The 13,621-nt window shown below is 41.8% G+C and overlaps 2 protein-coding genes across 2 annotated transcripts in view; one reads left to right on the plus strand and one right to left on the minus strand.

Moving 5' to 3' along the window:
- Window positions 1-235: 235 nt before the first annotated feature.
- HACD4 (3-hydroxyacyl-CoA dehydratase 4) lies at window positions 236-9,649 on the plus strand. The gene is made up of 8 exons (XM_053456499.1): window positions 236-437; window positions 5,051-5,176; window positions 5,591-5,718; window positions 6,398-6,510; window positions 7,616-7,722; window positions 8,905-9,036; window positions 9,111-9,197; window positions 9,307-9,649. The coding sequence occupies exons 2-7, from the start codon at window positions 5,080-5,082 to the stop codon at window positions 9,191-9,193; spliced, it is 660 nt and encodes a 219-aa protein (XP_053312474.1). The 5' UTR covers window positions 236-437; window positions 5,051-5,079; the 3' UTR covers window positions 9,194-9,197; window positions 9,307-9,649.
- A 2,449-nt stretch (window positions 9,650-12,098) lies between these two features.
- FOCAD (focadhesin) overlaps window positions 12,099-13,621 on the minus strand; it is a 76,661-nt gene continuing 75,138 nt past the window's right edge. The window contains exons 43-44 of the mRNA XM_053465880.1: window positions 13,455-13,530; window positions 12,099-12,380 (exon numbers count right to left, since the gene is read on the minus strand). Of these exons, the coding sequence (XP_053321855.1) occupies window positions 12,307-12,380; window positions 13,455-13,530 (150 nt within the window). The 3' untranslated portion in view covers window positions 12,099-12,306. The remainder of the gene's footprint in view (window positions 12,381-13,454; window positions 13,531-13,621) is intronic.

Consider the following 13,621-nt stretch of genomic DNA (forward strand, 5'->3'; position numbering starts at 1 on the left):
GAGAGCAGTAAGTAGAGATGAGGAGGATGTGAGCAGTAAGTAGAGATGAGGAGGGGGTGAGCAGTAAGTAGAGATGAGGAGGAGAGCAGCAAGTAGAGATGAGGAGGAGGTGAGCAGTGAGTGGAGAGGAGTAGGAGGGCAGTAAGTAGAGAGGAGGAGAGGCAGGGAGTTGATACTGTTATGGGCGTGTCACTCCACGCTGTTGCAGGCTGTGGGAGGAATGTGAGGAGTGAGGCTGTCAGGCGGCTGCAGTAACATCTGGCTGGCTACTTCCATACACAGCGATGAGTACACTAGCGTCTTCTGGATCAAAGCAGGAGCCCCGGACCGTGTGAGCAAGCTATCTGGGCTGATGAGAGCTCACTGACGGCCATCCTGCCACCCCACGCCGCGCGTGAAGATCTCACGAGGGGCATCTCCAGCCAGCAGCAGTGCATGTGAGTCAGTCGGGTGTCCCGGCAGAGAGTGGGGCAGCTGGGGAGGGGCAGCTCTCATACTCACCAAGAGACCATTTTGAAGCAGAGAGGTCTATTCACTAGGGAGAGATGCCAGGAGAGTTTGGGTTCAACTCTCTCACTTCTCAACTCTCTTACTTCTCAAATAGATTTCTCCAGCATGAAGGGCTGAACTGGTCCTGTATAATGTATAATTCAATGAGTGAAGAGATCTCGCTGATTTAACTATACACTATACAGGGCCAGCTCAGCCCTTCATGCTGGAAAAATCTATTAGAGAAGTAAGAGAGTTGAGAAGCTAGAGGGTTGAACCCAAACTCTCCTGGCATCTCTCCCTAGGGCCAGACTCTTCATGCATAGAGAAGTGAGGGAGTTCAAACCACAAACTCTATAGTGAATAGAGAGATGATAATGGTAGGAAGCAGAGCCTACAAATTCAAAAGTTAACCATTTAACAGCAGATGCTCTCTCAGCTCAGCATAAAGGAACTCAGCATTTATTGTCTGTAAATCTAGAAAAACAAGACAATATGTGCAGTTATTTATTTGCATATGATTGATTTTATATATGTGTGTGAGTGTGTGTTAGCATCCCTAACAGTGACAATTCACACAAATTCTATACAGCACACTGACAATGAGGGCCTGATGTACTCAACGTGGTTCATCAAGCCTGCATTTTTGTCTTCAGAAACTCTCATTTGATGAGCTGGAAATGAGGGAAACCTACAACCTTCACATATTCCTACTGACACATACACACTCATGCTAACACACTCCTTCTCACACACATACACACTCATGCTAACCCACTCCCTCTCACACGTACACATACACACTCATGCTAACACACTCCTTCTCACACACATACACACTCATGCTAACCCACTCCCTCTCACACTTACACATACACACTCATGCTAACACACTCCTTCTCACACACATACACACTCATGCTAACACACCCCCTCTCACACTTACACATACACACATGCTAACACACTCCTTCTCACACACATACACACTCATGCTAACCCACTCCCTCTCACACTTACACATACACACTCATGCTAACCCACTCCCTCTCACACACATAAACACTCATGCTAACCCACTCCCTCTCACACTTACACATACACACTCTTGCTAACACACTCTTTCTCACACACATACACACTCATGCTAACACACTCCCTTTCACACACACATACACACTCATGCTAACACACTCCTTCTCACACACATACACACTCATGCTAACACACTTCCTCTCACACTTACACATACACACTCATGCTAACACACTCCCTCTCACACACATAAACACTCATGCTAACCCACTCCCTCTCACACTTACACATACACAATCATACTAACACTCCTTCTCACACACATACACACTCATGCTAACACACTCCCTCTCACACTTACACATACACACTCATACTAACACTCCTTCTCACACACACACACTCATGCTAACCCACTCCCTCTCACACTTACACATACACACTCATGCTAACACACTCCTTCTCACACACATACACACTCATGCTAACCCACTCCCTCTCACACTTACACATACACACTCCTTTTCACACACATATACACTCATGCCAACACACTCCTTCTCACACTTACACAATCATGCTAACACACTCACACATACACACTCATGCTAACACACTCCCTCTCACACTTACACATACACACTCATGCTAACACACTCCTTCTCACACACATACACACTCATGCTAACCCACTCCCTCTCACACTTACACATACACACTCATGCTAACACACTCCCTCTCACACTTACACATACACACTCATGCTAACACACTCCCTCTCACACTTACACATACACACTCCTTTTCACACACATATACACTCATGCCAACACACTCCTTCTCACACTTACACAATCATGCTAACACACTCACACATACACACTCATGCTAACACACTCCCTCTCACACTTACACATACACACTCATGCTAACACACTCCTTCTCACACACATACACACTCATGCTAACACACTTCCTCTCACACTTACACATACACACTCATGCTAACACACTCCTTCTCACACACATACACACTCATTCTAACACACTCCCTCTCACACTTACACATACACACTCATGCTAACACACTCCTTTTCACACACATACACACTCATGCTAACACACTCCCTCTCACACACATATACACTCATGCCAACACACTCCTTCTCACACTTACACAATCATGCTAACACACGCACACATACACACTCATGCTAACACACTCCCTCTCACACTTACACATACACACTCATGCTAACACAGTAACACTTACACACTCATGCTAACACACTCCCTATCACACTTGCACACACTCATGCTAACACACTCCCTATCACACTTACACACACACACTCATGCTAACACACTCCCTCACACTTTCACATACACACTCATGCTAACACACACACTCACTCTAACACACCTACACACATACATAGTTACATACTCCCTCCCTTAATCCCTTACCCTCTCACTCATTAGCTTGCTCACTCTCTCCTTCTGTTGTTTTCCCTCTTACCATGTCCAAAACCTTCATTGTCTCGTTCCTGTTTCCATGTGTGGGCTGGTCCAAGTTGGACTAGCCCTTTTTGAAGAATTTTGGAGCCATCTATCATGTGTGTATATTACAGCCATAAGTCAGGATCTTGGGGCCTAGGACAAGCACAGTGGACATGTCCTGCATTGATGTCTCTTCTGGAAGCAGCTCAAGGGTTCTTCTCACCTTGCAGCACATGGGTAGCTGCCACTCTTGCCATGCAGAATTTTTAACCCTGTGTTATATTATCTTCTCTGTTGACCTACCAAAGGTTTGGTCATGGCACGGTATGCAAATCTGCTTTAAGTGACGTCTCAGGATATTTAAGTGGCCATTATGAGGCGTATTTTGCTGCAAGTTAACATCGTAAACTGGCAGAGCACATGGATTTCAGATTGTTTACTTTCTGTTGTTGGATATCCGCACACAATATTTTACAATCTTCTACATTCTTGCTTACAGACTCTGTAACTGGACTGGAAGGACAATACTGCGATCTCATCTTCCTGTTAAGCAATGATAGCCTAAAAAAAACCTAAACATTCAGACAAGAGAGGAACAAAGAGATTGCTTTGAATTTAGTAATTGCTAACCAAACACAGAACTCCAAAACTTCCTTTTAAAATGGACATATTTTTAGAATGTTTAGCCTTTTTTTAATCTTTGATAACTATCACATATGTGTTTCCAGAAAGCGGTATTTCTTAAGACTTCGGAGATAAGAACCTAGAAGAAAAATTGCTTTGGTGCCAGGTTCAGCAAGAAACACAGTCATATACGCACACACACGCTAACACCATATGTGGGAATTTACGTAAGGTGTTGTTTCAGAAGAAGGCAAATTAGACTTTTACACAAAAAATGAGAGAAATTCTACTTAAACAGATAGACAGAGAGGACTTGATGTTTCCAAGAATGTCCCAAAGATATGTGGAATTGAAGTGCTCAATCACACTCAATCGAGGGCTTCTTGGATCAGCGGACCTTAACTTTTGTTCGTCGGAAGAGACCCCGGTATCCGCAGAGACCGCCGCTTACAGTTATATACAGAGACTGCGATCTTCCATTGTTGGGTTTCTTTTCTCAATTCCCCCCCAATTTCGTTTGATAAAATACACATTGCCAAATCCTGAAGGTAGTAGATACTTCTACATACCTCCCAACTGTCCCAGTTTCTATGTGACAGTCCTGTTTTCCAGGCTACTTGCTCCACTGTCCTACTTTTACAGGTGGTGTGAAGCTGGGCACTGGTTGGGGAGATCTTCTGATGCTTAGTCGTGTTACCGTTACGTTACTTTCTATCAATAATCTGACTTTTCTGCTTCCTCTTAACGCTTGTCCTCTTTTTTATTTCTTTTTTTCCCTAGCTCCTTCTTATCTTTTTACTTTTGTTCTTGGTTTTCTGTTTTTCTCTTATTTTAACTGTATTAACCCCTTAAGGACAATGGGCGGTCCCTAAACCCATTGAAAACAATGCATTTTGAGCCTGCACATGTACGGGCTTTGTCATTAAGGGGTTAAGTGTACAACGTCAAGTAATTCTAAAACAAGATATTAACATTATAATGAGTTATTATAAATAAAAATATTATAAATGAACACTTATTTGGAAACATGCCAAGTAATAACAACTATTTGAGATAATAGTTCTATAACTGAAGTTTGTGACCACGACGTAATGTACCGGATTGTGTTAGTCTGTCAGTTCTAGTTTTGTCATACCTTTTGAATGTATATTCTGTTAGAAGCGCTGTGTAAACTGTTGGCGCTATATAAATAAAAGATAATGTATACAGCATACATCAAAGGGTTACTATATGTACAAAGGTGAGATAAAATGCTAGTAGTCTCAGTAAGTTCCAATATAGCATACATATTTTTTGTAGCTAATACTAAATATCATATCACGTACAATGCTTATGATAAAATGGTATCATTAGTCCTCTATGACATCACGCAGGATCTAAATTGTGTTCATCTGCTTTACAGTGAAGGTTGAGCGGCCCCCCGGAACAAGCATGAAGACGTATGTATTCGTTTACCATCTCCTCCAGTTCTGCGGACATTCCTGGATCTTCACCAATATGGTCGCAAGGTTTCTCTTCTTTGGACAAGGTAACTTAGTGACCGCATGCTATATGTCGCCAAAACGATATGTCTTTCATCATAATGAATTCGTCAGGGCGTCGCTGTACGATACATATTTAGGGGCACTGTGTCTTCAGAAAATGTGTTACGCTATCACAGGGTCGTGAAAAAGGCATACAGGCCCATTCGTAATCATTTTCTGCCCTGACGAAGTCCTTTATGGCTGCAGCGATGGCTCAATAACCCTTTTTTTAATTAATTAGAGTACGTACGCTGCGCTTTTATTGGGGTAGATTCCGGAAACAGGTAGCACTTTAAGTCTTTCTCTTTTTTTTTACGCGTGTTATGGAGGTTACGGGGTTGGGTTGTGTTGCGCTAGTAGACAGGTGTATCAGGCATGCTGTTAAGAGTAACTAGCCGTGTGGTGCTTCATTCGTACAGATTCCTTTGTGGACACGTTCTACACAATTGGGCTGGTAATGCAAGCCTGCCAGTTACTGTCTGCGCTGGAGCCTGTCCATGCGCTGCTTGGGGCTGAGCAGCAGCGATTCTTCCCAACTCTCTTACTGGTATGTCGGCCTTTGTCTTGTTAAACGCTGTAATCACTAACAATAGGTCAATAAGGAAGCCTCACTTCTTTTTTCAGTGTGATTTACAGGCTTAGAATTTAATCATCTCAACCATAGTATACTGACAAGTAGCAGCTTATGGGTGTGGCTAAATGCGAGTGTCCGTGTGGCTTAATGATTGCGTGTACCATGTGGGTGTGGCTTAATGATAACCTGTAGGAGTGGCTTAATTATACCGTGCATTGTGTGTCTTAATGATAGCCTGCAGTGTGTGTGTGACTTGTTAGCCCTCATCATGTGTGTGAATTAATGATAACATTTGGGCGTGGCTTAACAAAAGGCTGTGGCAGTGGCGTGATTGTAGCATGCATCATGTGGGTGTGGCTTGATAGCATGCAGGATCTGCTTGTGACTTAAAGATCACATGCAGCATGTGGGTGTGGCTTAAAGATTGCATAAAGCGTGTGGCTTAAATATTGCATGCAGCGTGTAGGTTAATGGCCCTGCTTATTGTCAGTACCTACAGAGCCTTTTTATTTTCTAACTTGTCTGTATGGTTCTGAGAGACTGGGCAGTAATGTTTGTAACTAGGGGTAACTGAGACGTAACTTTAACCCTTAGCCGTAGAGTTTTTATTAGCAGCACGGCGACTGATGTCTCCATTCCATGTCCATTACAGGTGACAGAGAGACTGGTCATCCTTTTCGTAGTCATTACCAGCCAGGAGGAGGTGCAGAGCAAATGCGTTGTTTGTGCTTTGTTCTTCCTTTGGAACACGTGGGACGTTGTAAGGTAACATCAGTTACCACCGTTATGTTTGTAACTATTTGTTGAATAATACATTGTACGCTAAAGACAAATATTTCTGAATCAAATATCAACATTTGTGCAAATTCTTTTGTGAGCACTTTGAAGGCAATGTCGTCTGTGATTTTATGTTTGATGGTGCAGAAATGGCTATACACCCTTATCCTATCGATATCTATAGATATAGATATCTATATATCTATATCTATATAAATCTATATATATATATATATATCTATATATATATATATATATATATATATATACCCTTGTGATGGGCATCCCTGGCCTAATGGATACATTAATGGATATTGAATGATTGCCTAAGTCTAGGTATATCCATTAATGTATCCAGCATTAGTAGGGTGTGTAAGCTTACATGGCAAAAGCCACCTGAAACGTAACCCTTTGGTTACTTTCCAAATGAATGTGCATGTAAAATATATGGGGGGAAAAACATGTCAGAATAAATTTCATGGAATTATACATGGAAATTTTATGTACAAAGAGTATGTAAGCAGTTGGTTGAATGTTTGGAAAGTGGTGTTATCATGAAAATGTTCCTAGTTACTGGACCAATCCGTCAGTTGCTATGGTGAAAAGGCCACCTTTAAAACCTTGCACCAGATTCACTTTTGGTACATAATCTCCTATATGGACATTATATTTGAAATGTCTGCCTTGCCATAGATTGTATGTGACAATATGCTTACATTCTTTACAAACATCTCACCATCTATTTTAGATAAGTTCTGATTGGCTCAGCATTATATGTTTACTTCCATTATGGATTCCCCCAAAATCATTCTTTATATAGTGAGATTTGTAAATAGAATAGGTTCATCTATTTAAGAGCACACGTGGCAGCTTTAATCATTAAAGCAATAAAAAGATTGAGAAATGATTAGGTTAGGTTAGCTTGACCAAAGGGCTTCTTCAACTAGCTATCAGTATAGAATGTTAACAGTTAAGCTTATATACCAGACCCTCTTCTTTCATTGTAGGTGTGCAATGATCAACAGATCGTTCTGCCACCAAAAGCCATATCTGTTTGTGTGTTTGTGTCATGTATGGACGTTTCTTGATGCAGGTACTCATACCACATGTTGTCAGCAGTAGGCATTGGCTACCCAGAACTGACCTGGCTGAAACACACATGGTGGATTCCAATATATCCTTTGTCAGTACTGGCTGAAGGTAAGATCTCAATATATATCTCAAATTACGCATTTTGACAGTAGCAGTCTGTGTTGGGTTAAGTCGGTAGAGGGAAGAATCACTCAAGGCACCCGTCTCTGTGTTGTGGTGGTAATACAATTATATAGATTCTATATCTTTTGTTGATTATTCTCCAATCCATAACTTTGGAAATGAGATTGATATTTCATCACCCTGACTTCACTATACACAGTTCAGCCATAACATTATGACTACTGACAAGTGAAGTGAGTAACACTGATAATCTTGTTATCATGGCACCTGTTAGTGGGTGGGATATCTTTGACAGTGAATGAACGTTTCTTCCTCAAAGTTGATGTGTAAAAAAATGGGCTAAGCATAAGGATCTGAGCGACTTTGTGATGGCTAGACAGCTGGTTCAGAGCATCTCCAAAACTGCAGCTCTTGTGGGGTGTTCCTGGTCTGCAGTGGTCAGTAGTACCTATCAAAAGCGGTCCAAGGAAGAAAAAGCCATGAACCGGCGACAGGGTAATGGGTGGCCAAGGTTCAATGATGTATTTGGGCTGGCCCGTGTGATCAATTCCAAAAGACAAGCTGGTTCTGATAGGTGTTCTGTTGCGTATGGGGCTGCGTAGCCACAGACCAGACAGGGTGCCCATCCACTTCCGAAAGCGCCCATAATGGGCACGGGAGCATAAGAACTGGACCAGAGAGCAATGGAAGAAGGTGGGCTGGTCTGATGAATCGCATTTATCTTTACATGCACCTGGAACACACGGCACCAGGATGCATCCATGGAGGCCCCACCTTGCAACTTAAGGGATCTGCTGCCAATGCCTTTGTGCCAGATGCCATGGCACAGCTCAAGAGGTCTAGTGGAGTCGGTCAGGGTTGTTAGGTGGCAGAGGGGGGCCTTCACAATATTAGGCAGGTGGTCATGATGTTATGTGTGATTAGTATATAGTATAAAGGAATAGCCCCAGTGAGCTTTTCCTGCAAGAAAAGCTGAGCTGGCCCTATATAATGCATAGTTATATCAGCAATATGAAAAATGTCCCCAAATTAACGTCGCATTATACAGTGCAGGGTCAGCTTTGCACAGAATAACCTACATAGAGATACTTCAGGGATCTGAAACGTTCATGTGAAGGTTAATCATTTTTATTTCCAGGTTGTAACATACTGTTTTGTTGTTTCCAGTGTACACAATTTATGAATCTCTTCCTTATTTTGAATCATTCGGCACGTATTCCTTTAAGACGTCATTGCCACTTCTGGTATCAATCCATTTCCCGTACATTTTGAAAGTCTACTTTATCATACTTCCAGCAGGTAAATACTTTTAGTCTAAAAGTTGTAGTATTATTGATCAATTATTTCACTGACCCTCATATTTTATCACTCAGGTATGCTTTATATATGCACCCATTTATGGTCGGAAAGAAAACTCTATCGCCAACGACGGAATTCAAAGCTAAAAATGAAATAAACCGGTAAGTTGCCACAATAGATTATACATGCCAAGGTGCATTGTATTTCTGCTCAGTTAATCAGCCTTGGCATGCATATTAACCCGGCCCGTATTAATAATCACCAATGCAGGTTTTCACCGCTCTCACTATCCTGGAAACCCTGAACATGTTCTATGTGAGCCTCTCCAGAAGATGAAATGGTATTTTGTAATGGCAGACATGGTGGCCAATAGCAGGGCAACCACAAGATGGTGAGGAGTTTGTGTTTATTACCATGATGTTGTCGTATTGTAACTAGTTTACATTCTCAAATAACTTATAAAACACGCACTTGTGTATAAAGCACACTAAATTTATAGCTTAAAATCGGGAATTTTTTTTTATATATATATAGCAAAAGAGCACTTGTTTATTTTATACTTTGTCTAAATGTTAAGCATTATTTGTGTACAAATACATGTTGAAGAGGACAACCAATATTTGTCTTGAATCCTGAATGTTTTAAGTATTTGCATGGTGCTGTTTGGTAAAGGAAGACCCTTTCTAAATACCCTTTCTGCAATAACCCTTTCTAAAAGCAATAGATCAACATAATGAAGGAAACTAGATTACTGATATAATCACAGCGGAAGAAACAGAGACACAAAACATAAGCAATAGTGGGGAGCAGGGCCGGCCCAAGGCATAATGCCGCCTGGGCAAAGTTTAAAATGCCGCCCCCATTATCTACCCTTCCTCTGCCACCCCCACCCCACCCATTATCTACCCCCCCCCCCTTTGTACTTACCTTTCAGCAGTCCTGCGGCGAGTCTCCCTGCTAGTTCTCGGTGCCGGCTTGTAATGCTGAGCGCCGGAAATGACATCATCTTCTGGCGCTCAGCATTACAAGCCGGCACCAGGACCGAGCTAGAGGGCTTGCAGAGGAGAGAGAGCCTTCTCCTTCCTCCGCTTAAAAAAAAAAAAAGGACTTGGGGCGGCAAAGTGCCGCCCCTTCAAAAGTGCCGCTTGGAGCAATTGCCCCACTCTGCTCCATGGTAGGGCCGGCCCTGGTGGGGAGGGAGACAAACAGGGAGAGTAATACGCTGCTATATACCCCCATAGATTTCCATATGCATGACTCACTGGCACATAGCATCAGTCCGTTCTCAATTTGTTACGTTAGTCCAGTGCTGTCCAAGTTTCACAAGAGCTATTATTTCACATAAGGCTGTGTTTTGAGAGCTTGCTGGATATGCAACAGAAGCTCGCTCCATAAACAATATATGTGTACAGAATAGGCAGTGTTCTAAAAACCATTCTTAAATGCTCAAGACATTGCTCAAGTTCTGTACCTTCAACATAATCACGCAGAAATGCTTTATTGCTTGCACTTGAATGGGCAATAGAGGAACAATGGAGCACCTTATGCATTTTGAATGCTATGGTCACTTAATCATTGGATATACTGTGTATCCACCCTGTTATTCTCCCCAAGCTCACCAAAACAATGTATTTTATGGGGTTCGAAGCAGGTCCCAGACCAAATGGCAACATAGGCAGAAATAGTCTTTGCCCCCATTCCCTTTATTTTTTTTTTCATTTTACACAGAATTATGGTACGTTTGGAAATAAAATGGTGTGAACACGATCATTATGTAAAAACACATTTTTAGCTTTGCCTAGTTTTGTGGGAGTTTTTGGGCTATAAAACACTGAAGCGCTTATATGCCCAAAACTTTTGGAGCTCCTAGAAAAGATGCACATGAGGGGCGTTAAGTGGGGTAAGGCATCAAGGTCCTGGTGCTGAGACTAGCCCTGATGGGGCGATTCACCAAAATGTGCATTAATACATTTAATTTCACTATCTATTACAAAAGCACGACCCCCCAAAGGGCTGAGTAGACCTGGGTTGTATTCTCTGATCAAAACATATACTAGATATTATACATGTGACCTCTAAACATTACATTGTAGAGATAGATTGTGAAGAACCATGTCTGATCTTCACTGTTATTAATATTATATTTATTTGTACCCTGTTTGAATGTGCCTTTGTGTGGGGTGGATTAGCTCAAAGACCCTTCCACCCCCCCCCCCTCTGCAGTATGTGTTCTCAAGGGAGTGCATCTGAGATAACAGATAAGTTATGTTACAGTCACTCTGTGACAGGGCCAGGTGAACTAGCCGGGTCATGGAGCGCTTTTGTGTCCATTTCCTGATACCGTGACCCGGTAATATCTTATATTGTGTAACCGGCCCAGAATGAGACTGCAGCTCTGGCCTTCAAAGAGACAATCTTGTAACCCGGCTGGAGCTCTTAATCAGCCGGCACAGCCCTGTTTGCCCAGACGGCACCCGCACTACAGGGGGGATAACACAGGTGGGGGAACCCATTGTATCCCTTAATCCCCTGATACATCCCCTGTATACTGATGGGATGTAGCTGATGGGATTGGGTTCGGTGCTCATTGAATTGAGATTGTATATACGTTCTGTGTGTTTTGTAATAAAGAGAGTTCTGTTTTAACCTCAAAGCATGAAGTCCTGTCTCATGATTGAGGGAAGTGCTGGTCTGTGACTGCTTTCTTTGGACAGCCACAGCGTGTCCGCTTACTGGGAGAGGGAAGGAGCTGGCGGGCGGATGTGTCCAGTCTAGGGCACAGGTCCATCAGTCACATAGATCATAAATATGTAAAAGTCATATAATCAGTCCTTTTGCCATATAAATGTTGAAATATGGAATAAACTTTTCAACAAGTCATTTTATTGTTTTATATTGTTTAAATGATTATCCTTAGGGTGTGCTATGCCTCAACAGGTCAGGGTTACAACAATATTAAGCAGGTGATCATAATGTTATGGCTGATTGGTGTGTGTTTTTTTCCGCTCAGAATTGTTATTAACTTATTCTGGCTTGTTTTTCATATACCGGTAATAAAAAAGTGCAATTGAAATCTGACATTTATTAAAGGGATTCCAGGTTACAGTGAGAGTCATGGCGTAAATAAATAGAAAACAATTGCTTGAAAGCTCAAGGATATCTTCTTTGGTCCATATACAGTATATGGTAAGTCCAGCACTATGGGAGATCCCTGCCCCTATAGTTGGCCAGTTTGTGGTTCTTGCGTAGCTGTTTAGACACAAGCACTAATTACCATCCAAAGGCTCTGGTCCACACTACTTTCCTTTTAAACTCTGGAAGACCTCGTAGGGCAACAAGGGCAGCTAAAAGAGACAAAGGTGGAAGGTTACCCATCCATTTACCTAAAACATCAAGTTCAACTTGTGCTGCCTGAACAAGATATTCACGAGATAACAAATGCTTGCAATTCAATATAGGAATAGATGGTAAATCTGTCATGCTTAAAGGGGAAATCACATGGATTTTTCTTTCCTCTTTGATCATAAGATCCAATGCTGTATACACTAATGTAGTTTAGCATAAGTGGTTTTATCTCATTTTGCTCCAATAAACTTGCTTTATCTGCCGACCCGGAGGCTGCCATTGTTGTCAGTCGTGTGATTTTCTGGGTGACTTTCCCTGCCCAAACACTAGAATGAGCTGATTTTTTATGGTAATAATTAGTCAGAGTGTCTGGCTGTGTGATTTAGACTGAGATATTCTACTGCTGCTGGACAAAACATTGCCTGAATTTCAGGACATCTGTAAGGTCCAAACATGTTCAGCTTTCCTTCTCGGTAACATTTGAAAACATTTCAGATGGCATTCTCAGCTATTTAAAACAAGGGCAGTCTGAAGCATGTCAGAGGTATGACAAATGCTATAAAAACGATCTTTAAGAGTTATGTCTATAAGAAAATATGGTAAATTCAAATTTTATCCAGCTGTAAAGCCACATACTGGTGTTGAAAATAACTTGGGCACATTCAAATTTGGAGCACTCTCATTTCTTGCATAAAATCCAGAATTTATTTACACACACATGGCAAGAAACTAGACAGAGCTAAGCAGCCTAAGAGATGTTATTGGAGAAAGGAGAGCGCACTGTTCCTCGTAATGTGAATATTTTGGCTTGTGGGAGGACCATTTGTGTTACTTTGTGCTTGGAAGTTTAGCCCAAATATGTACAACTGGCAGAAGCACAGCTCCAACTAGCGTGTGTATCACATGTTACACTACGAAAAACACACTTTATGTGTCAAAGCCACGCAGTATTAACGAAAAATAAATGCTTCCTTTCCTTCATTATTCTTCTTTAAATGGAACAAGAACCACACCACGGTTATCAGAGCGGAACTTCTCACATTCCTCCCATACACAGCACAACAATCAAGTACCTTTTAACGCCGCTCTGGAAGCCTCAGATAAGTTCTCCTCAGGAAGTTCAAGTAGGTTGGCCAGCCAGTCAATAAACTTGGGAAAAGAAAAGAGAAAAAAAGTAGTAATAATATTTTTAAGAAATACAAATTCATTTGAATCGAAGTGGAAAACCAAACACAATCTT

Source organism: Spea bombifrons, chromosome 1, assembly GCF_027358695.1.
Source record: "Spea bombifrons isolate aSpeBom1 chromosome 1, aSpeBom1.2.pri, whole genome shotgun sequence".
NCBI classification, from domain to species: domain Eukaryota; kingdom Metazoa; phylum Chordata; class Amphibia; order Anura; family Pelobatidae; genus Spea; species Spea bombifrons.

Coding starts and splice junctions, on each gene's coding strand:
- HACD4 (XM_053456499.1), top strand. CDS start 5,080: ATGAAGACGTATGTATTCGTTTACCATCTCCTCCAGTTCTGCGGACAT. Junction 6,511..7,615: donor AACACGTGGGACGTTGTAAG/GTAACATCAGTT, acceptor TTCTTGATGCAG/GTACTCATACCACATGTTGT. Junction 9,037..9,110: donor CTTTATCATACTTCCAGCAG/GTAAATACTTTT, acceptor TTTATCACTCAG/GTATGCTTTATATATGCACC.